Source organism: Anastrepha obliqua, chromosome 1, assembly GCF_027943255.1.
Source record: "Anastrepha obliqua isolate idAnaObli1 chromosome 1, idAnaObli1_1.0, whole genome shotgun sequence".
In the NCBI taxonomy this organism is placed as follows: Eukaryota; Metazoa; Arthropoda; class Insecta; order Diptera; family Tephritidae; genus Anastrepha; species Anastrepha obliqua.
The window spans coordinates 3,178,608-3,205,450 of NC_072892.1; the positions used below are offsets into that span (position 1 = coordinate 3,178,608).

Genomic DNA, 26,843 nt, shown 5'->3' on the forward strand with positions numbered 1-26,843 from the left:
ACCTGCCAAGGGAAAATAAAAATGTATTTCTATAAACATCACAAAAAAAAAACCATTATTAAGCTTAATCCATTTTGCTGCCGTTCTCACTGGTGGTCCCACGCAATTCAGCTCCGTTGTAAATTCCTCCCATTTTTTTGCTGCTTCAATTTTGGTGCAAATCCCTTTTGCGAATTGTGGATTCTCTTTTCTAATTGTTGTTTGGTATTCACGACTTTCGACCTGCATAAAATTAACAAAATTAGTATATATTTATTATTTGGTTACTATAAAACCATAAATAATCGCAAACAACTTACACTTTAACAAGTTTTCCCACAATACGCTACACGATCGAAAGCAAAATTGCATTCGACTCTAAATTCGGTAAACACCGAAAATTTCGATAGGGTTGCACCGCTCATAATACCAAATTGACATTCGATTTTCGATCTTCGACAACCAGCGAATATCGAAGATCGAATGTAACTCATAATAGGGGCCAATATATTCGTTCAGCTAAATCAAATGAATATCTGCATATGAAAAATCGTTCATATGGACGTGCAAAAGCAAACACGCATATATGTATATACATAAATACATGCATACAAACTTCCATAGACATACATACATATGAGGCTGCGAGCACTTGCGACAGAAAAAATATTTCGATTTGCTATTGCTGTCGAGAATTTAGAACACATATTTACATACATATATTGATGCATACATATGTACGGAGCCGCGGCCACTCGACTTGACAAAAATTCAAGATTTACCAAATATTGGCAAATAATTCAACGCGAAATATTCCAATATTGACTATTTTCGAATGGTCGTGAAAATTGGCATATGGGCGGCTCGTTTTATGAATGAAAGTACTTTGCTGAAATATGAGCTCGAACTTATCAATGAATTTGTTTTTGTTGTGCTTTTTAATATTTGAAACTGTTCAGCGGCGTCGCGGGTAAATAATCATGGCGGCAACAGCTACGCCTAGGAATGCACTTTGTTCTTGTAGTCGCTAGGCTTAGAATTTTAGTTTTGGAAGCATACACATGTAGAAGCATAAAGTAAGTATGTGCGGTTATATGTATATACGAATATTCATTGTTTTGCTTAGAATAGAAACTTTTACGTACATATGTACATTGTCCCAACATATGTATTCATACATGCATATATAAATACATATGTATATGTATACATATGTATATGTACGCGAATACCGTTTAGATGAGTTTTTTTGCATATGTTAGGAATATGTTTGCATACGTTTGTCTATTTGCTTTTGAATTTTTTATATATAATATACATATGAGCTGTGTTTTGAGGCAGGTCAAGATTTTTTTCTGCCCACATTAATATGGATGGTAGATGTTATATCTATTTAGTATATGAATATATATACATATGGATATAAAAATTTAAAAAGGATACATATTGTTGAATAATAACCGTTGATGCAAATGAATGGTTTACAAAGCCAATTTTTTATGGGAATATTTTGAAATTATTTTGATAATGCACTTAATATCAATACAATTTAGTTAATTAGATACTTAAAATTTCACATTCATGCATGCATATACTTAGAATTAATTTATTCATCTCACAAGAAATAATCCATTTGCGCATGCAAAATGCCTACGGGAAATAAGCATGAAAGAGAAATGTGATTTTTGCATACATACATACATATGTATATTAGAAATATGTTTGCATACGTTTGTCTATTTGCTTTGAATTCTTTATATGTAGATGTGTATGAGAGGTGTATGAGCTGGGTTTTGAGGCAAGTCATGTTTTTTTCTGCCCACGTGAATATGGATGGTAGATGTTATATTAATTCAACACTTTGCTGAATAATAAACCTTGATGTAAATGAATGGTTTACAAAGTTATTTTTTGTGTTATGATATTTGAATAATTTTGATAATAAACCTAAATTCAATACAATTTAGTCAATTAGGTACTTAAAATTTCATATTCATGCATGCATATACTTAGAATTATTATTATTATTATTTATTAGAGAAATATGAAATATAACACTAATTGATAGAGCACACTAGCTACTTAGGCCTACGGTGCTATTGCGTTACTTAGAATTAATTTATTCATCTCACAAGAAATAATCCATTTGCGCATGCAAAATGCCGACGGCAAATAAGCATGAAAGAAAAATGTACAAGCCTGCTGTTATTTTCTTTTCCCTAACATCAAATCATGGCATTTTACATTTCAATGCATACGCTATATTTATTTCTGTTGACTACGCTCCGCTATGTTAACTCTCTCCTGTTAACTTCCTACCCTCGTTTTGATGTGTTTTGACATTTAACCTGCCCATTCGTTCCTGAGCCTTCTCTATGAATTTACGTTCTCTGCTTGTAATAGCAATCGAGTCTTGATACATTTAGGGCGAGCTGCTCTCTTAAGTTGTATTCCATTACTTTCTTCAAAGTTCAAATGATGAAAAAGATTTTTCAGACACCCGCTTCCCACATACAATCCCACAGTACAAATAAATTCAATTTTAATCTTTTTTTTGCATTAAAAAAACTTCACTTACTTCCTGATTCCGCTGGACCATATGAATTATTGTTTCAATAGTGTCTTTGTACCGTTATATATTGTAAGATTGTATACTAACCTGTATTCATACCAACTTTAGCATTATATATTACACATACATACGCAGTTTATAATATTTTCCGTATATTAAATTGACTTGTTAAATCTTTTGATCATTCCAAGTTCTCAGTTATTCGATCTGAACAGAGTTTCTTGCCTCTAAAGGGTTCTAATTTGCCAAAATTATATTTATATATTCACATATTACACATACACAGCCACGGGCACGAAACTTAAAATTACAGAAACAGTTTTTCTAATTGCGGTCGCCCTTCCGCAGGCAATGGCAAACCTCCGAGTGTATTTCTGCCATGTAAAAGCGTAAGTTTACCTGGCATACGAGGCATTTAATCATTTAGATGAATATCTCTAATGTATCAGGCCCAGTTTGCTCGAATGAGAAATTCTGAATACTCTTTGAATGGATGGTATTGGGTGTTCGCGGTTGACTGCAAAGCAACGTTCCACAACTAATTTCTTCCAATAAGACTGTGTATTTAAAAACCAATAACAAAACTTGGTCTCTGCAATAAAATTTTAATTAAAAAAATATCCTCCAATTCTTTTTTCTCATAACCAATTCAACAGAGCCCCTGACAGTTACTAGACTAGACAAATTTTTTTAATCAATTTAGTTTTTTTTGCTGTCATTCCCCTCATCAATCGCCGTTGCACCATTTCACTCACTGGCAAGACTCGTTGGCAACCCCACGTCTCTGCAGCAGCACACAAACGGTGCTGTGGAAGTCGAAAAATGATGCATCCTGAAGTAGTTGGTTGAAAACCTGTCACAGAGAACCGAAAAGAAAAACGAAGTAGGTATTATAAATGGTGTATAAATAAATGCAGGAATATGTGTGGATATTGAGAAAGTTACGTAAGCGTCACGAAAGCAAAAACAAGACCAGCAAACATTCACTTACACCATCATAAATTATTGTTGGCACAAATTTCAGCGAATACTGGTTGGTCACTTGCTCGGCCAATAGTTGCAACTGCTTGCCCAAGTTTGTGTCAACGCAATCGCTGATGTCGCTGCTGAGACCAACCAAATCGGTGCACTAAAAATTCATTGAAAAAATTTGTTATTTTAATAAAATTCAAAAGTGTATTTCCGCCCACTCATTACTGTCAGCTACTTACTTCCTCAACACTTTGCTTATCTCTTGACCTCATTTGGCAGATGGCGAAACGTACTCGCTGGTCCTGTGTGCTTTCCTGATTCAAAACGCACGACTGCAAAAGATTCCCAGAGCATTCTGGTGGTCCATGTTGACAATAGAATTGGCTGCCGCCGTTGACGGACTGTTGAAGAGTCACAGGGTAAGGAATATATAGTGCATAGAGTATCTATATAGGATATATATATAAAGGGTGGTCTAATAAAAGGTATATTTTCGAATTACATGACAGCTTTTTCTTGCTAAAAATCTTAACTGTCCGTCGATATCAAAACTTCCGCGATGCAAAGTGAGCTGCTTCACGTTTGAAAAAAGTTTAGAAATATTAAAAAACTGATTTCCAAAGTGTGTGCTAAGTTGCTTAAACTGTAACTTTGTAGAAAATAACTTTTATTTAGCGCAAGTAAGAACTTGGCACATGAAACACCAAAATGAAAAAAAAGTTTTTTCTAATAGCGGTCGCCCCTCGGCAGGCAACGACAAACCTCCGAGTGTACTTCTGCGATGAAAAAGCTCCTCATAAAAAGCATTTGCCGTTCGGAGTCGGCTTAAAACTGTAGGTCCATTTGTGGAACAACAGCAAAATGCACGCCACAAATAGGAGAAGGATCTCGGCCTAACACCCAAAAAGGACGTAAGAGCCAATTATATATATATATAATATATATGTATAAGAACTTGCCGCGCATGCTGTGCGCACAGAATTCGGGTAGCTGGCTTTCTAGTAGACAATAATACGCATAGATCCCGCCACCGTATGACACATACCGACCAATTGTAGTCCGAGATGCGGCCGATCTCCAAAAATCAACATTTCACGCACGAGCCTAAAGAGAATTTCGCAGAAAGTTCGCGAATTATTCGCTTGCAAGATCCAGCCAAATCACTACTTTAAGGAGAGTGACTATACGTTTCGTTATCGCTTTTCACTTTACAGCACTTGCAATTGCGAAGCGCGAGCATATCTTTACTGATAAGCCACATTTTCTGCTCGTCAACTGGCTACTAAGTAAAACTTACGCATCTGGTAAATCGGTAAATACGCAAGTGATTTTTAAGAGGTCAGTAGAACGGTGAAGAATCTTTGTTTGGTATGGTTTTGAAGGGGTTTTGGAGTGGTAGTAGGGGCATCATTACTCCTCTTTTTTGCATATTTGACTGGAAATGCAATTTCGTTTAACGGTAAGAGCTTTTCAACTGTAATTACCCACTTTTATTGCACAGAAATTGAAAATATACAAGGTGGCGCAAAATCAACCACCCTAGCGGAAGATTTCTAATTTTTGCAAATAACGTCGTCCATCAATCATACCTTGTTACGGATCGCAGCTTCGCAGTGCAGTCTAAATTTTAGGATCGTTGAATCAACAGATTAATCTTGGTTTCTTCTTCTTTATTACAGGCCTAGGATTAGGATTAAATTCTATTCCTGAACCATTTTTGTACAAGTGATACAATTTGTTAGGTTATTTAGTTATCGATAAAGCTGCATGTCCAACACTTATTCCAACGTTTGGGAGGCCGTCCGGGTGGCTTCGTAGTCATGGGCATGCGCAGCACGTGATTTTTCCATTCCCTTCTTCATCTTTTTTTCTTCGTTCCGCATAAGATCTCTGCGAGTATGTCCTGTGATTGATCGCAATGTTGCCATCTCAACATTGTTCATTGTTTATTGTTTGCAGTTGTATATGGTCGGGTTTCAACGGCATAGTTGAGTACTGGCCGAACGCATGTTTTATAAATTCGTACTTTGCCTTTTAATCTTAAATGTTTATTTCGCCATATTATATCGTAAGCATCCCGAGATTCGTGCTGCTTTATTCATCTGGTGGTTTACTTCAGCTGTTTTCTATTTAGATATTGTCATGCTCTTTGTTTTGGTTACCGATGTCTGCATATTAAATGCAGAAGTAGCTTTCGCGAAGACATACAACATCCACTGAAGGTTGTCCTTGTTGTCCGACATTATAACTATGGACCATCCCGGGAAACCCGTACTAAAGGAATCGATTTAAATTTCATAACCGATAATTGTGATGCGAATGGTGACCAATATGCTAGTGACTATACTCCTATTCTCACTAGTTTTAAGATCTCCAAATATGGATTAACTATCAGGAAATGAGAAACTTTCTTTTTACCTCAAAACTAGTTGATGCCTCAACAGATTAAACAGCTATCAATCATACAAAAGCCATACAAAATATTTTATACTTACACGTGATTTTCCAAACGGCACGAGATTTACATTCAAGTTTCCTTTGAGTTTTTCATAAGCTGGCGCTAACTGCTTGATCATAAAATTAACGCTATCCGGACATAACGATTCATACAAAATGGTGACATTAAGCTGTAGTTAAAGGAGAGAGAGAGAGAGATACATAGGAAAGAAATTAAATTAAATAAAAAGCACCATTTTGAAACATTATTTTATACGAGTACTCTAAATAAATGAAACGATGCTTTCATCCTTAATTCAAACACAAATGAAGGAAAAAGTTTTTTCTATAGCGGTCGCCCCTCGGCAGGCAATGGCAAACCTCGGGGTGCATTTCTGCAACTCATAAAAATCACTTGCCGTTCGAAGTCGGCTTAAAACCGTAGGTCCCTCCATTTGTGGAACAACGTCAAGGCGCATACCACAAATAAGAAGAGGAGCTCGGCCAAATATTCTAAAAGGGTGTAAACGACAATTACATATAATCATATATATGTATTACGTATACAATTCGACAGATATTTGTGGTGCCATATTTCTGGAAGCCCGTCATTCCGTCTATCGGCTGTTCATCCGCCCACAAATTGGGAGTGCTGCCAAGCACTCTAACGAGTTCTCACTTAAAACGAGAGAGTTTCGCATCACGTGAAAAAGAAGATCTACACCAATAGCCCAGGGTCGATTCAAGACCTCAAAGATGGAATTCGTGAGGCTATCGAGGAAATAGGGCAGCCACTTTGCAATTCGGTTATGGAAAATTTAATGAAAAGGATATTATCCCGTAAACGTGGTCGTGGTGGTCATTTGCCTGATTTTATTTTCCCCTATTAACGGCATACCTTCCTCTTTATAATGAAATAAACATCCGATCATTTATATTAAAAAATAGCATTTTTCTTTGAATAGCCAAATAACACCTCTGTTTGGAAAACCCTATAGAAGCTGCGTTGATTTCTTTATATATCACCCAGTTCTTATTCTGTCATTCTTGACCAACACAATCTCAGTTGTTGATGTCATATCCCTTACTACAAGGCGCATTCATTAAAAGTGGTGGCACTAGACCAAAAACAATGTTTTGTACGTTTGATTGTCAAAGCAAAGTATTGGCAAAGTAGATAACAAATAATGAATTCGCCTCATTCTATGGTGACAGCCAAATGGATACGGCGAAAGAAAAGAAACAAATGAGCTGATTTACCGATACTACCTTTAATTGATTCGTATTGCCATACTACATCAGAAAATAAGCTGATTCCTTCAAATTCGCTGAAAACTGATTAACGTTTTGATTTCGGCCACACCCAAGGCGAGTTTCCGCACTGGCCAGACCTTCCCATCAGCATGGAACTTTTGTAAGCTAAAATTAAAAGTTTACCATTTAGCGGTAATACCAGAGAATGTTAACATTCTCTGGTAATACTGCACGGGTCTCACTACATTAGGCAATATATGAGTTCGGGTTTTATTTATAAGCACATTTTTATATTTATGAGATATGCAAACTGAAATACGAGAACAATAATTTTTCTCTCCCCCTTTGATTATTTTTTTAAGAAGCAAAACTTCCTGACTCAGTTGGTATTTTTATGAACAAGGTGAGTGGTACATATCTATTTATAAAACGAAATTACTTATATTAAAGTATAATTAGCATTGTTATAGTTATTGACATAATAAACATAATTTTGCTTACGCAAAAGTATCTACAGCCAGAAGTTAATCCAAAAGCCATACCAAAATAGCGAAAGTTACTCAAAAGCAAAGACGCCCAAAAACCTTAAAGCAATTTATTTGTATCAGACTCTGATAGATACTGCATTCCCATTCATAAAAATTTGGCTGATTCGGAATTTAGGGAAACTGTAACGCCTTAACGATTCTTCGTGCTAAGTTTTTGTGTTTTTAATCCTCTTGTCTGTGACTGGTTTGAAAGCTTATTATGTGGAGTAACGTGTCAGATCTTATCCCTTGCGAGTACTTCAAATATCTGAAATAAAAATGTCTGTTGCTTATTCAGTGCCCACCATAGTTTAGCGAGAAACCAGATGCAGTAGCCATATGTGCATAAGTAGATTTAAGATTTGAATTTATTGGAGGTTTGTACCTCAACCTCATAGTATTTTGGGCCCTCTGCTCATCCAGACCCAATTCCCTTATTTAACTCAAGATAGAGCTGAGTTTGACTGAGTGTAAGTGCCCTTTTTCTGGCTGCATGGCTGATACGTCTCAACCTTCTTCGCGCTATAACACCTCATTCAAGGAAAAGGTACATTGGAGTCTCCTGGCATTGGTCACAGAAACGACAAGAGTCATAGAAGAACCATATCCCAATCACGTACAGACAACTACGTAGTCTGCAATTGCCTGTGATATGTCCGTGAGCATTCTCAGTTTATCCTTGGGGAGAATTATGAGGTTGTTCAGCAACAACTGCAATATTCACAACAGAACGTCCAGTTTTTGGTCTGCCAGTCCTTTTCTATCCTCGACTGAACCAGTTCTTTTAAATTTTATCAACCTTTGAATTTTTGGCTCATTCGAACGATTATTTCCACTAAAGAAATCACGAATTACGCGATATGTTCTTCTTAAAGATCGACGGTTTCCAAAACAAGTTTCAATAATTTTAGACTACTTAGGCTTCAAACTGAGTAGGGACAATTCAACGAGCCTTACCATCGATGAGAGAATGCAATCAGCTAACAGATCGCACGCGTCACCAACGAAATTCTTCAAATCGAAACTATCATACTAAACCTACAATACCAATTGATTTTGTACAAAACCATCATTAGACTAGTCTTATGCTATGGAGCTAAATCGTGGGCGCTAATTGAAGCAGATAAAGCAAAACTGCAAACCTTCGAACGAAAAATACTCAGAAATTTTTTACACCATACCAGTGACGTAAAAAGTGGAACGAGCTAGACCAACTTATAAATGGCGAAAATGTTATACGTTTCACCAAAACGATGTCTGGGTCACATAACAAAAATGGAAGAGGGCGCAGAAGAATCTTGTAAAAGCCAGAGCGTACAACACTAGAACAAGAGGAAGACCGAGAACAAGAAGGGCTGACGAACTAGAGGATGACATCAATAAACTTTGAATAAGGAATTGAAAAAAGTCGCAACCGATCGAGATGTATAAAAGTCTCACGTGCAGCATGCCAAAGTTCACAAAGATGATGGAGCTAAATTTTATTCTATCTTGTAAATGTGCATCTGCCTACTAGGCAAAAGGAGCCGCCTACGAATTATTCACTACTGATATCTGGGCGTCACTTTTGAAGGGCCCATATAAGTATGTAATTGGCATTTACACTCTCCATTATTATAAAAATAAATAATTAATTGACGCGTACAGTTCTGTTGTTTGTTGTGTTTAGCCTAGCTTATCCTCCTATTCGTGAGGTACGTCTTGATGTTTTTCCATAAACGGAGGACCTACAGTTTTTAACCCACCCCGGATGCCAAATGTTTCTTATGAGGAACTTTTTCATGGCAGAAATACCAGAGTATCTTAATAATAATTAAATTAATACGGTTTTAGACCCCGGCATAGCGAGTCTATGCGATCCCGGGCTTCGCATTCTTAATACATACATACATATGCCCATATGTACGTATTAATGTACAAATATTTTTCTTGTACATTCGCTAAACTAAAATTTTCACACCTTTACCTTGTTTGCATCAACAGCTTGAGTGCTTGGCCACACAACGGAAATGATTGCAAGCAAAAAGATCACAAACAATCTGACTTTATTATTCAACATTGTGACAAGTTTTTGGTAGCAAACGTTAGTTGAATTCTTAAAAGTTGGATTTTTGCAAGATTTATGGGTGTTCGTTTTTTTTTTATATTTTATTTCAGACTCAGTTGATCTCAGCAGCTGTGCTAATTTTGCAAGAACCCGATTGTTTTCGTTAAAAATTTGTTTGCGCTTAATTTGTTGTTTTTTTGTTCTTATTCGTACGCTGCTAACACAAAAAAAACTACTTTTACGAATTATTGCACCGTTAAAAAACAATATCACGTACGCGCGCGTGTAAGTTGCCAGATGTGTTTACGCTTCGGCGATGAGCAAACGAATGGATAACGCTGATGGCGTGTTATGTCTCTTACGGCCAACATCAATATCAACACCAACCAACAGCAGCAGCAAGCGCAACTATTGCAGCAACAACAATACAATCGTAATGTAAGCGCCAGTCGATGGTCAGTGAGTCTGGTAGCCACGCTGTAGCTATGAAAGCATTGTTTAAGCTGATATGCCTTGGGCTTAAGCCGGTTTCGAAGGTGCAACCAATGGACGGACTTTTATTCAGAGCAAAATGTGTACGCACAACGTATGCACATATAGTACAGGGTGGTCCATCTGATATTTCAAATTTACATATATTTGGCTCTCAATAAAGGACGCGTGCATATTTTTCAATCAATTTTTTCTTTTCATTGTAAAGAGGAAATCTTGCTATCCAACGTAGAATCTCTCTTCCAAACAAGTGCTACTTTAAACTTAGTAGGCAGTTGAGTAGTGAAGTCCTCTCTCGACGAACAAAACTAATAATCAACAGGCTCTCATTATGCCCGTCCTATCATATGGCGCGAAAGCTTGGACGATAACAAAAAAATATGAGGCTTCCCTTTGAGTGCTTGAGAGAAAGATTGTGCGGCGAATTTGTGCCGTTCGCAGGCGATGGAACGATGAGCTGTATGAGCTTTACAACGAAACAGACATAACGCAGCGAATAAAGATACAGCGGCTTCGTTGGCTAGGTCATGTCGGCCGAATGGATACAAATGCTCTGGTTCTGAAAGTATTCGACGCGGTACCCGCAGGTGATAGCAGAGAAGAGGAAGATCTCCTCTACGTTGGAGAGATCAGATGAAACAGAACTTGGCTTCATTTGTTGTGTCCAACTGGCGCCGGTTAGCACGAGGAAGAAACGACTGACGGCGCACTTTATTAAACTCGAAGAAGAATATTTCCTTCTAGTGCTGAGATGGTTGCTAGGTTGCTTTCATCGACTTTACGTTTGCGGTACCCCCATTGAAAAAAGTCCTTAGGGGTAAGATCAGGCGACCTCTTACCAAAATGTCTTATCAGTTGGTTAGAGAAGAAATCACGCAGTATCACCATGGTCTCTCTGGTCATGTGCGCCGTTGCGCCATCTTACATATGAGTGTTCTCTCATTATTGGCAAAAAATAATCGTTCAGCATGGACTGTTCACAGAAATTGCTTGCCATCGACGATTTTCAAAATAAAAAACATTGTTCAAATTTTCTACTGCTTGGCAATGCACACCAAACTGTCATTTTGGGACTTTGAAGTGGCTGTTTTAATAGTGGGTTCTGTCCTTTAGGTGACCAATAACGATAATTTTGCTTATTTAGACTTACATTTAAATGAAAATGGGCTTGACGTAATCGTTAGGCTTAAACGCTTGTACGATTTGAATTTTAAAGGGCTGAAGTCCTTCTTCATTATTTCATGCACAATTTTTGGACGTCCCTTGCGCATGGACTAACTCGCATTATTGTACAAACTTTTGACGGCGAGGTCAATGTAATCATTTTTCCCGTTGTCCAACTATGCCACGGCCGTGGGCTGCTTGCCGCCGAACCTTCTATGAACGAATCAAATCTTCACTTGGGGCATTACGTAAACGTCGAATATTGTAACGTGAACGAAATCTACGACGAGCAATTGCACACGAATTTTCGGCCTTGAAATATGCTTCGATTGTGAATTCATCTTGTTCACCCGCCCACAGGGCCGTCGTGACTAAATAATCCGCACGAATAGCGATGCTAACGCGGTCTCATTCTTTAATTTTAACACTTAAATCTGCCACCGGACATCCCGTACAAGTTTTTACGTGAATGAAAATGCCACCTGAGTCATCCCTCCTCAAATAGCAAAAATAAGAAGTGGTTTGGATCCACGATGATGTCGCCCGACGAAAGTCCGAGTAGCCGCCGAGGTGAAAATGAGCTTTTTTTCAGTAAAAATGATTAATTTCAGCGCCGCGTTCTTCAATCTATTTGTTCAAGCGAAAAACAGGCAACAGCCATTTTGAATACGTCTAACTCTAACCTAAATTTTTGACACATTACGAATGTTATTTCAGCTTTTAAAGTCAAAAGAAGTTTACATTCCTAACGCTAAATGTACCACCCTGTAGGTATTGATATGTAAAACATTAATGAGAAGTAATAAGAGCGAGGCATCGATTTCTTTAAATACAATAAAGTCAATATTTGCTGAATTAAATTAATTTCATAAAAGAATAATTTTTTGCGTTGGTTCACAGGTTATTCTCTTACTCAATGGACCAGTTACCCCGAACCTTCATCTCTACTTGTGTTTTGGTGTGTCCACACGCATACTTTACCACTTCCTTCCTTCACAACAGTCAAGTGGCACAACTACGGCTCACGGGTCTTCTGCCCTACATTTAAATCTTCTCTTGGTTTTTGGTTATTGACTCATTAATTCTGCTTCGCAAGCGCCAAAAAGGTTTTTTTGACTTCGACTGTCAACTTCTCGCGCCTTTTTTGTAGTCAACACTGTTTGCACTTTCTGTTTGGCAACTACTTAGCTGTTTCTTTTGTTGAAGAATTACCTTTTTCCTTCACAACTTTGCTACAACGGTAAGCAAAACAAAACATCTTTTAACAAAATCGTTAAAAAGATTTCATTGTGTGTGGTGAAATCGCATTTTACTGAGAAAAAAGTTATTTTGCACCTTCTCCATAATTTTATTCATATAGAAATTCTTTGGGAATTGAAAAAACAAGTCAAGCGGACGAACAGAAATTTAGTATTAACATATAAAAAAGGGTGTTGTTGCTGTTGTTGTTGTAGCTGTACCTTTGCCCTGTCAATGTAGCGTAATCACCGGTCGCCTTCGTCTAGCTCATCAAACGGTAGGCCCAGGAAACTAGCTGTTTCGACGGGTTGGGTCCAGAGGGGGAGGGGTATTAGATGAGTGGGTTTCATGGGGCATGTGAAAAGGTGAATAGTGTCGTGCGGGGTGCCTTCATATGCTGGACATATGTTTAGCATATCGGGGTCTAAAAAAGGGCGTCTCCTATGTCGGCAGAAGTTGTCTTTTCTATTGACAGGGGGGCCTAAAGCTGGCTAATGGCTATGCCACGAAAATCGGGTACAATGGGCTATATCTACATTCGGCCCATACAAATCTCCTGAACTTGATGGGATATTCCCTTGCCTTCTGCGATAGGAAATCCAATACAGCGTCCCTACTTTGTTCAGACTATATAAAGCAAATCTATTGCTAGGATACACCCCTACGAAATGGGCTGAGGTGAAGGTAGGGAAAAAACCTGAACAATCACCTAATTCATGCAGATCGATTAGCCTTAGCTCATTTTTCCTCAAACCTATGGAAAAAATCTAATACTCTCTCTGTGGACACTAGTAATAGACGAACTTCTCCACAAATTGAACAATCTAGGAGTCCACACTCAAGGTTATGCTAATGATCTGGTAGTATACATAGTAGGCTGGCATGAGGAAATCATTTCTAACAGCAGGCAACAAGCCCTCAGTGTTATTAACAAATGGTACACCGACAAAGGGCTTTCCATTAACCCATCTAAAACTGCACTAGTGCCGTTCACGAGGAAAAGGAACATCAACATCAAATGTCCTGTCCTAAATGAATCGACTCATCAACTCTTCACAGAAGCGAACTACCTTGGTACCAAGCTTGACAAAATGCTAACTTGGACCTCTCATTTTGATAAAGTTACTGGAAAAGTCACAAGAGGATTCTTTGCCTGCACAAGAGTTTTTGGAAAAACATATGGACTCTGCCCCAGAATGACTTACAGGAGATTCACTACGCTCACGCTCCCATAGCATAGTGACCTAAAGTTAAGCATCGAAAGGCGACAAATTAAACCGCAATGTGATTTACGGTAATTTGCTAAAATTTTAAAGGTATACAAGTTAGCATATTGTGCCCGATATTAAAGTAGCGTGCATCATCTTCACGCAACCTTTCGACAACGGCGCTTTCCGTGCGGGTTTGTTTAAATCTGGGACTAAGTTTAGCGCGGTACATACCGACAAACAAGATGGTCTACTGTCCAAAGGGCAACAAGACTATCTTGACAGCTATCTTTGGAAAGCTATCGGTGAGTCGAAAGACGCGTCGACTTTCGAGGGGAAAAGCGTGGTGCACGGCATCGTAAAGGTGCACTGTTCCAATGCTTTTTCCCGAGAATGGCTAGAAAAAGCGATAGCAAAGATTCCAGCCTGCGAAAACAGCAAGTTTATTCTTGTTGAGAGTAGCAAAGAAAGGCTGGTACGAGCGAGTGTCTGGATTCCGGGTCCTTCCTGTAATTCAGCAGAACTCCTCAAACGCATCCGTATTCAGAATAAGGATCTTGACACGACTCTCTGGAGAGTATACTCGTGCATCAGGCAGAAATCCGCTACCACTTCGGAGGCGGGTTCCCACTTGGTACTGGGTATCGATCTTGAGTCCCTCAAGGTTCTTAAGTCGAAGTACGGGTGCCGTCCTCACCTACATCTGGGGCGGATCCACTTCCGTGTCCAGGATAAGGTGAAGGACAAAGCGTAAATATCCTCAGTCTCATGACTGAAGTAATATTTACACAGATAAATCTGCAGCATAGCAAAGCGTCTACGGCTCTCTTGTGCCGTAGGCATGCAAAACTGCAAACAAACACACACATAATACTTATACAAGAACCATGTGTATGTCACAAGCGTATCTGTGGTCTAAGTGCTATGTCGTGGGGACAAATACTTCATTGTGAAGGGAATGTGAGACCGCGAGCATGTATTATCATGCCGAGGTTGATCGAACACACGATGTTAAAAGAGCTATGCTCCGGAGATATCGTTGCTGCAAAAATAAAGTACTTGAAAAGTGGGAACAGTGTCGAAGCTATCATATTTTCGGCCTACCTACCCTACGACTCTTTACAGCCACCTCCTTCGAGGGAGCTAAGAGAAGTGGTCAAGTACGCAGAATCCAATAATCTGGGGCTAATAGTGGGCTGTGATGCAAATTCACAGAACATTGTGTGGGGAAGCAGCAAATGCAACCCCAGAGGTCTCAAGTTACTGGATTTTATCCCGTCATCCGATTTGGTCATTCAAAACACTGGTAACAAACCAACTTTTGTGACCAGAAGGAGACAAGAGGTGATTGATTTAACACTTACCAATAGGTCAGTTGGAAATCAAATCAACCGATGGCGAGTTTTGGAAGAGGACTCTCTTTCTGATCATCATCTTATCGAATTCCGACTGGGAATTGACACAATATCAATACCTTCCGGTAGGAATCCTCGAAATGTGGACTGGGACAGGTATGGTGAGCTTGTAACAGAGCGATTACCAAAACTCAAATCAGCAGAAATGATTGAAGATGCTTCTAAGAAATTAGAAGGTACTTTAATCAATTGCTTTGAGGAACTGTGTCCACTCGGGCAAAGCAGACAGGGGAAAGCGGTTCCTTGGTGGAACCCTGAACTGTCGAAGCTTCGTGTACGGTCCAGGAAACTTCTTAATAAGGCCTTGAAGACCAAAACAGAAGAGGGCTGGGCTAATCATCGACTTACACAGAGGGAATATAAGAAAAAAGTACGGCAAGCCAAACTTGAATCCTATAGAAATTTCTGCAGTAACGTCGAAGAACTGAGGGAAACAGCGAGACTTTGTAAGGTCCTTCATTTAGACCGCTCAGTAAGGCTGGATTCCATTCGAAAACCTGATGGTTCATACACCATTTCCAAATCGGAAGCGTTTAATGCTCTACTCGAAACCCATTTTCCGGGTAGTAGAACTCTCTCTGAAGTTGAGAGTGGCATGAACAATAACGGTAGCAACGGTGGAACCTCTAGGTACAGCTGGTATATTGCTAGTCGGATAGTGACAAGGGAATCGGTAAGGTTTTCCTTATCTTCCTTTGAGAACTTTAAGTCCCCTGGACCTGACGGAATATATCCAGCAATGCTTAAAAAAGGAGGTGACAGCCTGTCTTGCATTTGGTTATATACCATCCCAATGGCGACGAGTAAGAGTAGTATTTATTCCGAAACCAGGAAAAGATGACTATTCCCTAGCAAAAAGTTTTAGACCAATCAGTTTGACATCGTTCATGTTGAAAAGTCTGGAGCGAGTGGTGGAGAAACATATTCGAGTGGGGGTATTGCCGAGAAGTCTACTTAGTAGAAATCAACACGCTTACCAGAGTGGAAAATCATGCGAATCAGCCTTACACGATCTTGTTAGCAAGATTGAAGCCGGGCTGGAAGCTGACGAATACACAATGGGCGTGTTCGTGGACTTTGAGGGGGCTTTTGATAATGTCACTTTCGGCTCGATATGTTCTTCTGCCGAACGACACGGAGTTAATCAAACCATTATAAAATGGATATATTCCATGCTCTCTGAGAGGCTGTTAACCGCTGGTGGGAGCAGTGACGAACAAATCACAGTCAGGGCCAAGCAAGGATGTCCCCAAGGGGGTGTTCTTTCTCCGCTGCTGTGGTGCTTCGTCGTAGACTCTCTATTAGTGGAGATGCAGGAACTCGGTTTTCACGTCCAAGCATATGCGGACGACGTCTGTGCGCTAACATCAGATAAATCCTTAAGGAGGCTTTGCACGAAAGTGCAGAGGATTCTTGACAAAATCGATGACTGGTGCATGAGACAAGGTCTTTCCGTTAACCCGAACAAAACAACCATAGTCTTGTTTACGAGAAAACGGAAATTGGATGGACTCAGTCTTCCAACACTGAAAGGTGTGACATTTGGTCTTTCCAATGAAGTTAAATATCTAGGAGTAATCTTGGATAAGAAGCTGACTTGGGAGACACACGTTTCACTGAAGGTGAATCGTGCATTGAAGATTTTTCAGCAATGCCGTACAGCCTTTGGCAAAACTTGGGGTCTGAAACCTGCTGTGGTCCTATGGATATACACAGCACTTATCAGACCAATCATCACTTACGCTTCTGTGGTCTGGTGGCGACGGAGCATGGTTAAGTCCACAATCCGGGAACTATACAGGCTGCAAAGAAGTGTATGTTTATGCATCACGGGTGCCATGAGTACAACCTCTGGTGATGCCCTAAATGCTATGCTTGATTTGCTCCCCCTGGATCTTAAGATACAACAGGAAGCAATAAAAGCAATGTGTAGACTCCATAAATATGGTTTCTGACACGAAGATGGAACTTTGGGACACAGAGAAATCTTTAAGTTGCTGTCGGAGCAGTATCCACTGTTTTTGGCACCTAAAGATGACCTGATACCCACAGTTTCATTTGGAAGGAAATTTGATGTCAGAGCAATCCAGAATACATGCAGGGAGGTTTGACGGATATTTTCTTTACCGATGGGTCCAAGACTGAATACTTAAACGATAGTAATAAGTATCACTATGCTATGGGGGGAATGGCAACTGTTTTCCAAACAGAAGTTTTTGCCATCCTAAAAGTAGCCGAATGGATAATCGAGAGGTGATGGAGCGGAAAACAGATTGGAGTCTTCAGTGACAGTCAGGCTGCATTGAAGGCCCTGGAGAACGCGAAGTAAAGCTCAAAGATTGTTCAAGAATGTAAGAAGAAGCTTAATTCTGTCGCAAGACAAAACAGGGTTGTACTTATATGGGTTCCGGGACACTCCGGTGTTCAAGGAAACGAAATTGCCGACGAATTGGCCAACCGTGGATCAGCGGTGCCCCCCAATAATCGGAATCAGTCCCGCAGGAATCAAACATTGGATCAACGATGATGTAGGCAATCTACATAAAGAGCGATGGTCCGGTCTAGAACGCTGCAGAACTGCAAAGTGTTTTGTGACAAGTCCGAACAGAAAACTGTCAAACGTTCTACTAAAACTTAGAAGGAAAGACATTCGGTTGATGGTCGGTATCATTACAGGACACAACCCATGGGGTCAGCAAATGACCACCATTGGAATCATCGAGGACCCGGTATGCCTGTCATGCTTGGAGGAGGCGGATAGCACTGAGCACTTTCTCTGTGAGTGTCCTGCCTTTGCTAGAGCGCGACTACGAGTATTGGGTTCCGATGTCATGAGAATGAGTAATATTCGTTCTCTAAAACTGGAGGATATTTACAGATTTGCCAAAGAATCTAGAAAATTCTCACAGGACTAACTATCTCTATCTCTGTCTCTATGCTTTCCTATCTCTTTCTCTGATACTTTTCTCCCTCCCTCCTTGACTATCTACCCCCTTTCCAGAGCTTTAAATACAATGGGATCTTTAGCCTGAGTGTTTTAGGAGCCACCAAATCTTCTGGTGCTCCTTGGCTCGACCTTTTCAAATTCAAATTTTCAAATTCAAGGTTAGCGCGAACACCATCTAGCAACAGCAACAATCCATGCATATGATTTCTAAGCTGCGCAGCAACGACAGGAACTATCACTTCAACAGCATTCCCCGTATATCTTTGGGGAATGTTTATGCTGCTACAACAACAACCGTGAGTTGTGTTTCCCTAGCAACATGGCCACTGCACATACTAGCACGTAGGCTATCATACCGAGCAACACCAACGCACTGAGTAAGGGTTGCTCCAGAATATAGTTTACTCCAACAGTCAAGCGGCGATCAGGGCTCGATGACGGTGCACTCGAATCACCTTGGGATCATCTTGACTACCTTTGATCTGCTCCTAGAAGCATGGGTACCGCGTTAGCGCTGGACAAGCACACAAACTTTTAAGGTCCCGAAATCTTTCTGCCCTTCGAGGAATCTTCTGAGGTTAATAAAATATTAGTTCTTGCATTTCGTGGGTGTCCTTACAAGACAATGCCCGTGAGGTATGCAAATCGTCAGACTCAGCATTACGTCGAGGACTTTTTGCATCAGCTGAATGAAATATGAGTTGGAACCATCTCAGTACCTCCCGCTTATCTGTCCCGCTCTCACCCTGCTGAAAATACTGTAATGGTTTGTTGTTCCCAGCGACCTCTAGCGTCAAAATATGTGCAACTAAGTAATGTGTTGGCATCCCTTTCTCACATGACAGCTGATGCCACATGGTTGCGATATCAAAACAAATGCAGCACCACCAAAAACAACAAATATTCGGCACCTTAATAACACGGAAAAATAATAATTTTTAGCGAAATAAAACACAATATGCCAAAAGTAAAAACGGAGAAAAAATCACGCATACACCATGAGGTGCAAAAACAAGGTGAGAGCATAGAATAAACTGGACTCATTGATTTACATATATTTTTCAACACTGTTCGTCCAAATCAGGCATCGTCTTCAATAAGGATTTTGGCCAGCATATACTCAAAAATCCGCTGGTCATACAAAGCATGCTGGAAAAGGCTGCACTACGAAACACGGACACCGTGTTGGAAATCGGTCCCGGTACCGGTAATATGACAGTGCGTATGCTGGAGCGGGCAAAAAAAGTGATTGCCTGCGAAATCGACACACGACTCGCTGCCGAGTTGCAAAAACGTGTGCAAGCCACACCATTGCAACCAAAATTGCAAGTACTAATCGGTGATTTTCTCAAAGCTGAACTGCCTTTCTTTGATTTATGCATTGCCAACGTCCCATATCAAATTAGTTCTCCGCTAATATTCAAATTACTGCTGCACCGGCCGCTTTTTCGCTGTGCTGTGCTGATGTTTCAGCGGGAATTCGCTCAACGCTTGGTTGCCAAGCCAGGTGATAAGCTCTATTGTCGGCTAAGCATCAACACGCAATTGTTGGCACGCGTCGATATGCTCATGAAAGTTGGTAGAAATAATTTCAAGCCACCACCAAAGGTAGAATCAAGCGTTGTACGATTGGAGCCAAAAAATCCACCGCCACCAGTTAATTTTACCGAATGGGATGGTTTAACGCGTATCGCATTTCTGCGCAAAAACAAAACTTTGGGTGCGGCGTTCAAAATCAATTCAGTACTAGATATGCTGGAGAAGAATTACAAATTGCATCTATCGTTGCATAATAAGGTACCCATTGCGAGTAATATATGAAAACAAATTAATTAAATTGTGTGCTTAAATTGTATAGCCTCTCGAGCCAGATTTTGACATGCAAACCAAAGTAATAGGCATCCTACAAAAACTGGAAATGGAAAGTGCACGCGCACGCTCTATGGACTTGGACGATTTTATGAAACTGCTGTTGGCATTCAATTTCGAAGGCATACACTTTAACTAGTGCTTGCTAACTTAATTTGTAAATACCTAGAATTAGTGAATAAGATAAATTAATAAAATACGAAAGGTGTCACGATTAGCAAATGCAGCTGACAATGACATGATGACCGTTCGTGTATACAAATAACTAAATCAACCTTTCGTCTGTCGTTGGTACATTTATTTTAGCGAAAATTGAGCACATACGAGATATATTTGTGTATTTGTTGTATGTTTTTAATATGGGTAATATTTTTTATTATTTTAGATAAAATTTTTTAAATAACCATTGCATGTTTTTAGATTACAATTAGTTTGAAATGATAGCTCAAACAGATATGGAAGAAGGGTATTCAAAAAATTTAGAGTTGTGCTATTACAATCACTCAACGTACATAGATCACAATAATAGTTTGAAATACAGTAAAATGGTTTGCTGACATAGATGAAGAAATATGACTAATATTATATGTAAGTATACATCAACGGCGAACCATAGTTTAACATGCATAGTAGATATTTATTCGTTCACTTCAAAAGTGATTTTCACTATATTTATTTTTCCTTAACCAAAGGTTTGTTTTTAAATTTTAATTGTCTTTATTTAAAATCAATTTTTTCATTCCGCCATTAACATATACGAAACACCATGTAATGCACGTATATATGTATGTATGTAAATACTTTTAAAAGTTTTTTTCAACGCATGAACCGTACACTAAGGGGATTAACTTCGTACGAATATATTTTAGTTGAGATTTTTACTAATTCACAATTTGCATTTCAAACTGTGCACAATCATTGTCAACAAATCAAACAGAATTATTTTGGAATTCTTTATTATTATTCAATTCGATACACACTAAAAATATGGAAGTATAAGCTTTTGCGCTTCGAAAAGAAAAGGTTTTACCGCTCAATCACTCAATGGAAGTTTCTTCACAAAATTTACAAAAACAAAAACTACATGACAAGCAGAATCTGCTGAAATTCCATCAATGTTTTTACCTAAAAAGTGTAACAAAGTTCTATATAGATGATCACCAGTTGACATGGGTATACAAAAACAAAACAAAAAAAAAGAAAACATACATACACCGCATATTGCACTTTTTATATTCTACGCCTAAAAACAGTTTCCACATCGTTTGAATAATTCCTCCGCTCTGCTGCTGTTTTGAAAATTTTTCTTGATATTTAAAATGCTCATACAAATTTTCACAACTTTCGTGTAAATGTTAGGTTAGAGAAAAAGAAATCCATTATTTTTGTGCAAATGGTTTAAAACTGTTTTATGGTTTTTCTTTGGCTCCTGGACGATGGTACGACTACTAACATGCCGATCAACTTCGATTATTTTTGTGAATTTATCGACATTTTCTTTAACATCAAAAATGTCTGAACGAAATCGATGAAACCAAAACTGCACGTAATTACCGTTATACTTTCGGCACCATAAACACCAATCACACTTTCAGTGGTCTGGCTTGCATTGTCGCCTTTATCAAAGAATAACGGTAAAATGTACCGAATTTTCTCTTTGATGACTTCCATTGTTAACACCATGTAAAACAGCAAATTAATTTTTTTTAGTCAAATGTCACCTTGACTACGAGCATAAACTTTAAGTTGTTTGTTCGATATTTTACGAGATATCGATCCCTACCGTCATCTACTGAGAAAATAATGGATTTCTTTTTCCCCGTGCTAATATATCAAGATGGGGTATGTGGAATGCCTGCAGCTTGCATAGCTGCCGCTTTACAGAAATTATTTTGAAAATATAAGTTAATTAAGAAAACTTAAAATATCTTGTTGCGATAATGCATTCAGATTTTTGTAATCCTGCGCTTGTAGTTGTGTTGTACTTTGTTGCGGTAACAATGGAGTTAAATTATTCATACTATTCATGCTATTGGCATTGCCATTGTTGACTCCACCGCTAATATAGCCACTCGGATAAATATAATTCACTGCTGGTCGTTGTACACTGATGTTCTTATTGCCTCCACCGAATGGATCTAAATTATCCAACGAAGACAAATTATTATTACTACTACTACCAGCTTGTGGTGAAGCGAGTTGATTATTCATAACCAAAGGGTTTGCGCTATGCCAGCTATTAGTCCAGTCTTCATTCGAACGTGATTGATTTGAACTAATCGCATTGCTGCCACTAGAGCCTAGAGAAGCGTAGGGATTCACAATTGACTGCACTACGGTGGGAGGTCTAGCAGTCTTTGGCGTTGAACAATTGCTTAAATTAGATAGATTCGAATTCATTAACGAGGAGAGAATGTCGGGTTTGGGCGATGCGTTGTGTGATATTCTAAAAGATAGAATTGAAATATTGAACCACATTAAGCAGAGAGTATTTATTATCGAGCTACTCACTTTAGCGCGTCATTGTTCGGTTTTAGTTTTTGTGGTTGACTTGTTTGCATTGCGGCGTTTAAATGTTTCGTTGGCTGTGATATGGAAAATCCAGAAAACATATCATCATCACTGTTGGCACTATTCGAGAGATTTATATTTGCTTTTGAGCCTTGTGATAAGGCACCGGAACCTTTTTCTAATTCGTTAGCCAAAATTTCAGAAGCGTCACGTGGCCTAATGTAAGTAAATAACGATTAGTATTTTTTAGCACAATAAAATATAAATTATACACATAAAAAGCACTTAATTTTAAAAAGGGTTGGCTATTTTGCATTGTGTGACCCATTAGCCGAATGGGTTAGTGCGTGACTACCAATCGGGAGTGAGTAGTTTCGAAACTCGGTACACGAACCTCGGAGTGCACTTCTGTCATGAAAAAGCTCCTCATAAAAACCATTTGCCGTTCGGAATCGGCTTTAAACTGTAGGTCCCTCCATTTGTGGAACAACATAGAAACGCACACCACAAATAAGAGGAGCACGGTCAAACACCCAAAAAGGGTGTACAAGGCAATTTTTAAATGTAATTTTATTTTTTCAATGAATTAAAGTGTGCCAGGTAACAATGACGTTCGTCTTCAATACGCAAATTTGGCAATTAAATAGCATTCTCTTTTTTCATTCTGCCTCATTTTTTAAAAATGAAAATAAGGAGACTTCAAATGTGCGCATATCAAAATGGCTGACACACTTGGTACCATTACACTATGATATTTTATATCTCGAACTTCTTTATCAATCCCAGTCTTCATAATCGAATCGCTAATTTCGCACATCTTCACTGGTATGAAGTTACAACTGTGCTCGCCCATAAACACTCACTTATTTTCTCTTTGAATAGTTGAAAGTTGTTCCAATTTCTCGCGTTGCTCCTTCTCTACCCGACTGAACATTTCCTTAATCAATGCCACAATTGTGTTAAATTGTGCAATAGTCAGTCCATTCTCAACGCAGAGTGGCATTAGAAATGGTATACATTTGTGCGCCATTACATCTTTAGTAATACCCAGCTTGGTATTGGTCATGGCAATTTTGTAAATTCCAATTATAGCCATTATTATAGCAGGTTCACGGCTTTGTATCTGCTGCAGGAAGGGCAATATTTCATCCAACACCAACCATTTGTCAAGATCTTCTAAGAGTTTACCAATTGATACCAAACAATTCACTTTCACCGAGACGTTGGTACTGTGCAGGCAAAGTTTCTTAATGCGCGGTATCACAGCATTTTTCATGGCGTTGTAGTCGATCAAATTAGAAAAGGTTGGTAGGACAGCCAGGCACAACTCCTGTATTTGTGGCATATCACATTCCAGTGAACGATAGAGAAGTGGTAATACATGCAGCTTGACTTCCTCAGCGGGTGTTAACTTCAATAGGAGATCCATTTTTTGCATGAAAATTAATAATATTTGTATGGGGTCGGTCAGTTTGAAAATGGGTTTAAGATGCGTTAAAATGTGCTCGCAATACTCCTTCTGACTGCTCATTTCAGCAATAAGCAGGACATTTGGTAAAACAAATGGTATCATTGGTGAATTTACAAATTCCTTTACTAGATAAGGTAATATGGAATGTAAGTTGACACGATGCGGTAATGTTGGTATAATTTGTGGAAGTCCTTTGTAAAATTTGGATTTTTGTAAATTATCCCACTGATATAGGGAATCCAAATAGCTGAGTGTTTTAACGCCCACATCTTGAAAATAAGAGATCTATAAATACAATAAAAATAAACATGATATCAAGTTAAGCGATTATAATGTACCACCTGTTTTAGTTCGTGCAACTGTGGGCGCATATGTGAACTGGGATGCAGCAACGCTCTTAAGCTCTCAATCAAGTCACTGGGTATACTATTCATTGACGGGTATTTCCGCTGGTTAAGTTCGGCCGCGTAACGTCGAAATGAGCTGTAATCACTGCCAAACATTTTTAGCGGTTTCCCCGAATAAATCGTGAAAATTAGCACACCTGCAAATATAGGAGATACTTAATTTCTGCAGCAGGCAAGAGAAATAAACCCAATAACAGACCTAAAGAAAATAAATCGCTTTCGGCGCAATTTATAGAATTCAACGCTATTTCGGGAGCACAATACTCTAGACTTGGCTGTGCTAGCACATGTATAGAAGTCGAATATTCGCGACATGGCCAAAATGGTTTACCATCCACCGACGGCTGATTGGCAATGCAGAAATCAAAGCCAAATAGCTTCCAACTGCGATTTTTATTAATCACAATGGTCTCAGCACAAATATTACGATGCACAATTTTCGCGTCGTTGTGCAGAAATGACAAACCGTCAAAGAGTTGGAGAAGCCCATGACGTATCTCAACATCATATAATTTTTTATCCGAACGCACCGAATCACCAACAACATTCGCCAGCGATGCGAACACTGGCTCCGTGGCAAAAGCTAATGAATCCCGTGATTCTTCTAGCGGATGTTGCACTGTCAGAACGTGCGGATGTCGTATTTTTGTCAACTGTTGCACTCCTCGCCTCAAAGTTTCCAGCATCGTTTCGCGATCATCTTTTGACCAGCGCTCTAGCATTTTCTTTTCGAATACAAATACTGACACTTCCTGCTTGGTACTCTTCTTATAGCCATTGTATACCTTCCACATTAGGCCTTTAGGGGTATAAATACGGATACCGTCAAACAAGAGAATTTAGTTTTAGTTTTAGGAAATTACTTACCAATACCCGCCGTACACACCTGCTCCAGCACCTCATATTCTCGGGTGACGTTATTTCCTGGTAAAACTCCAGACAGCTGGGACACTGTTGTATGCACGGTTGAGTAGAATTTATTTATCACATCCATAGCCATCTCAAATATTAGGTTTAATTAATTTATAAAAATTAATAGGATTTTGGTGGAATTTGCACTTTACTCTAAAGTAATTTTAACTCCTTTCTAATCTGAGTAAAAGACAAAGTAAATTTTTTTCCTAATGCGTTAAAATTCTTTGTTGTCTGTTTTCTCTCCTACTTCTTAAATTAGTAATCGATAATGGCAGGTGTATTCCGCACTTAACACGTAGGGTTGCCGTTACCTTTTGCAATTCTTTAATTTTAAAATAAAAGGAAATGAATATAACAATACATACATGCTATATATAAACTAAGAATAATAGAATACAAACAAGGCCAATCTATTGAAGCTGATGTTCGTAGACCAGCTGGTGGGTTTGTTGGACCAGCTATAACGTTAACAATATTGTAAGAAATCACGAAAGTTGACGAAACCACTGACATTATCGACCTAATGAAATGTCCTTTCCACGACAGTCGGTTCTACGTTACCGAAACGACCCGGATTTATATCCGGCCAAGGACTGTCACTCCAGCAGCATTCCCCGTATGTAAGTACCGGGAATGTTTATGCTGCTACAACAACAACAACAACCTAATGAAATATTATATGAATTATTATATTTTTATATTAACAAAAGCATAAACACCAGATGACAAGACAGAAGTTGCCAGAATATACGAGTTGCCACATCTATAAATTAGGATAGTTATTAGGCACATTTAAATAAACAGAGGTGCATCTGAATAAAGTAGTTAGGGGTAAGTTGAGCGTGCGAACATTTAAAAAGGAAATAAAGTGATTGAGGATCGAAATTAAATAAAGCGAGCAAGTTGCATTGCCATTAGTTTATGAATTTTATTTAGCAATTCATTGATCGAGCTCAGAGCATTATAGAGTTTAATTGAAGAAAAATATAACAAAATTAATTTTATTAAAACTAAGTCGTATATCTTGACTTGTTTTGTCAGGCGTCACAGTTCAGATTTCCCTAATACGTATACGGTGAAGCTTTTATATATGGCGCTCGTTCGTCCGAAGTTTTAATACATTTCTTTCATTTAGTATCCATATTATGCACGCCATGTCGATAGGATTGAGAGAATCCAGATTAGTCAGTTTCAAATACCTGCAGAGTAGAATAATAGTACCGCATTTCTCTTCCACCTTTGATTGTCTGTAATTGATCCATGCTCCTTGAGAGGATTTTCTCTAGTATTCCCTCCACATCTCTTCTCCAGTTACTCGAAGTGTTTCTATGTAGACATTATTAGAGCTCACTATGCTTCAAATACTCGTATTGCTACAGCTCTAATTGACCAAATTCCATAGAATCTCATGAAAGTGT

General features: G+C 38.8%; 3 protein-coding genes across 3 annotated transcripts; 1 reads left to right on the forward strand and 2 right to left on the reverse strand.

Annotated features, from left to right (window-relative positions):
• Positions 1 to 2,890: 2,890 nt before the first annotated feature.
• Positions 2,891 to 10,130, reverse strand: LOC129252747 (GILT-like protein F37H8.5). Its single transcript, XM_054890956.1, has 5 exons — positions 9,707 to 10,130; positions 6,019 to 6,150; positions 3,763 to 3,924; positions 3,543 to 3,680; positions 2,891 to 3,404 (listed from the first exon to the last, which is right to left on the reverse strand). Exons 1-5 carry the CDS (start codon positions 9,797 to 9,799, stop codon positions 3,303 to 3,305), a joined length of 627 nt encoding a protein of 208 aa, XP_054746931.1. The 5' UTR covers positions 9,800 to 10,130; the 3' UTR covers positions 2,891 to 3,302.
• An 8,978-nt stretch (positions 10,131 to 19,108) lies between these two features.
• Positions 19,109 to 20,395, forward strand: LOC129245161 (probable dimethyladenosine transferase). The gene is made up of 3 exons (XM_054883185.1): positions 19,109 to 19,268; positions 19,337 to 20,049; positions 20,111 to 20,395. The coding sequence occupies exons 1-3, from the start codon at positions 19,211 to 19,213 to the stop codon at positions 20,258 to 20,260; spliced, it is 921 nt and encodes a 306-aa protein (XP_054739160.1). The 5' UTR covers positions 19,109 to 19,210; the 3' UTR covers positions 20,261 to 20,395.
• Positions 20,396 to 21,060: 665 nt separating this feature from the next.
• Positions 21,061 to 25,738, reverse strand: LOC129245152 (SCY1-like protein 2). Its single transcript, XM_054883173.1, has 6 exons — positions 25,378 to 25,738; positions 24,710 to 25,309; positions 24,445 to 24,647; positions 23,496 to 24,388; positions 22,633 to 22,848; positions 21,061 to 22,567 (listed from the first exon to the last, which is right to left on the reverse strand). Exons 1-6 carry the CDS (start codon positions 25,508 to 25,510, stop codon positions 22,027 to 22,029), a joined length of 2,586 nt encoding a protein of 861 aa, XP_054739148.1. The 5' UTR covers positions 25,511 to 25,738; the 3' UTR covers positions 21,061 to 22,026.
• Positions 25,739 to 26,843: the final 1,105 nt, after the last annotated feature.

Bases quoted from the DNA above. Each gene is read 5' to 3' on its own strand.
- LOC129245152 (XM_054883173.1), bottom strand. From the start codon at position 25,510: ATGGCTATGGATGTGATAAATAAATTCTACTCAACCGTGCATACAACA. The intron at 25,310-25,377 runs GTAAGTAATTTC...ATACCCCTAAAG, and splicing joins GGTGTGTACGGCGGGTATTG to GCCTAATGTGGAAGGTATAC. The intron at 22,849-23,495 runs GTGAGTGTTTAT...TACTTACATTAG, and splicing joins ACTATTCAAAGAGAAAATAA to GCCACGTGACGCTTCTGAAA.
- LOC129245161 (XM_054883185.1), top strand. From the start codon at position 19,211: ATGCCAAAAGTAAAAACGGAGAAAAAATCACGCATACACCATGAGGTG. The intron at 19,269-19,336 runs GTGAGAGCATAG...CGTCCAAATCAG, and splicing joins CCATGAGGTGCAAAAACAAG to GCATCGTCTTCAATAAGGAT. The intron at 20,050-20,110 runs GTACCCATTGCG...TAAATTGTATAG, and splicing joins ATCTATCGTTGCATAATAAG to CCTCTCGAGCCAGATTTTGA.
- LOC129252747 (XM_054890956.1), bottom strand. From the start codon at position 9,799: ATGTTGAATAATAAAGTCAGATTGTTTGTGATCTTTTTGCTTGCAATC. The intron at 6,151-9,706 runs GTAAAGGTGTGA...CTTTAACTACAG, and splicing joins AAGCTGTTGATGCAAACAAG to CTTAATGTCACCATTTTGTA. The intron at 3,405-3,542 runs GTAAGTGAATGT...TCTCTGTGACAG, and splicing joins CAACAATAATTTATGATGGT to GTTTTCAACCAACTACTTCA.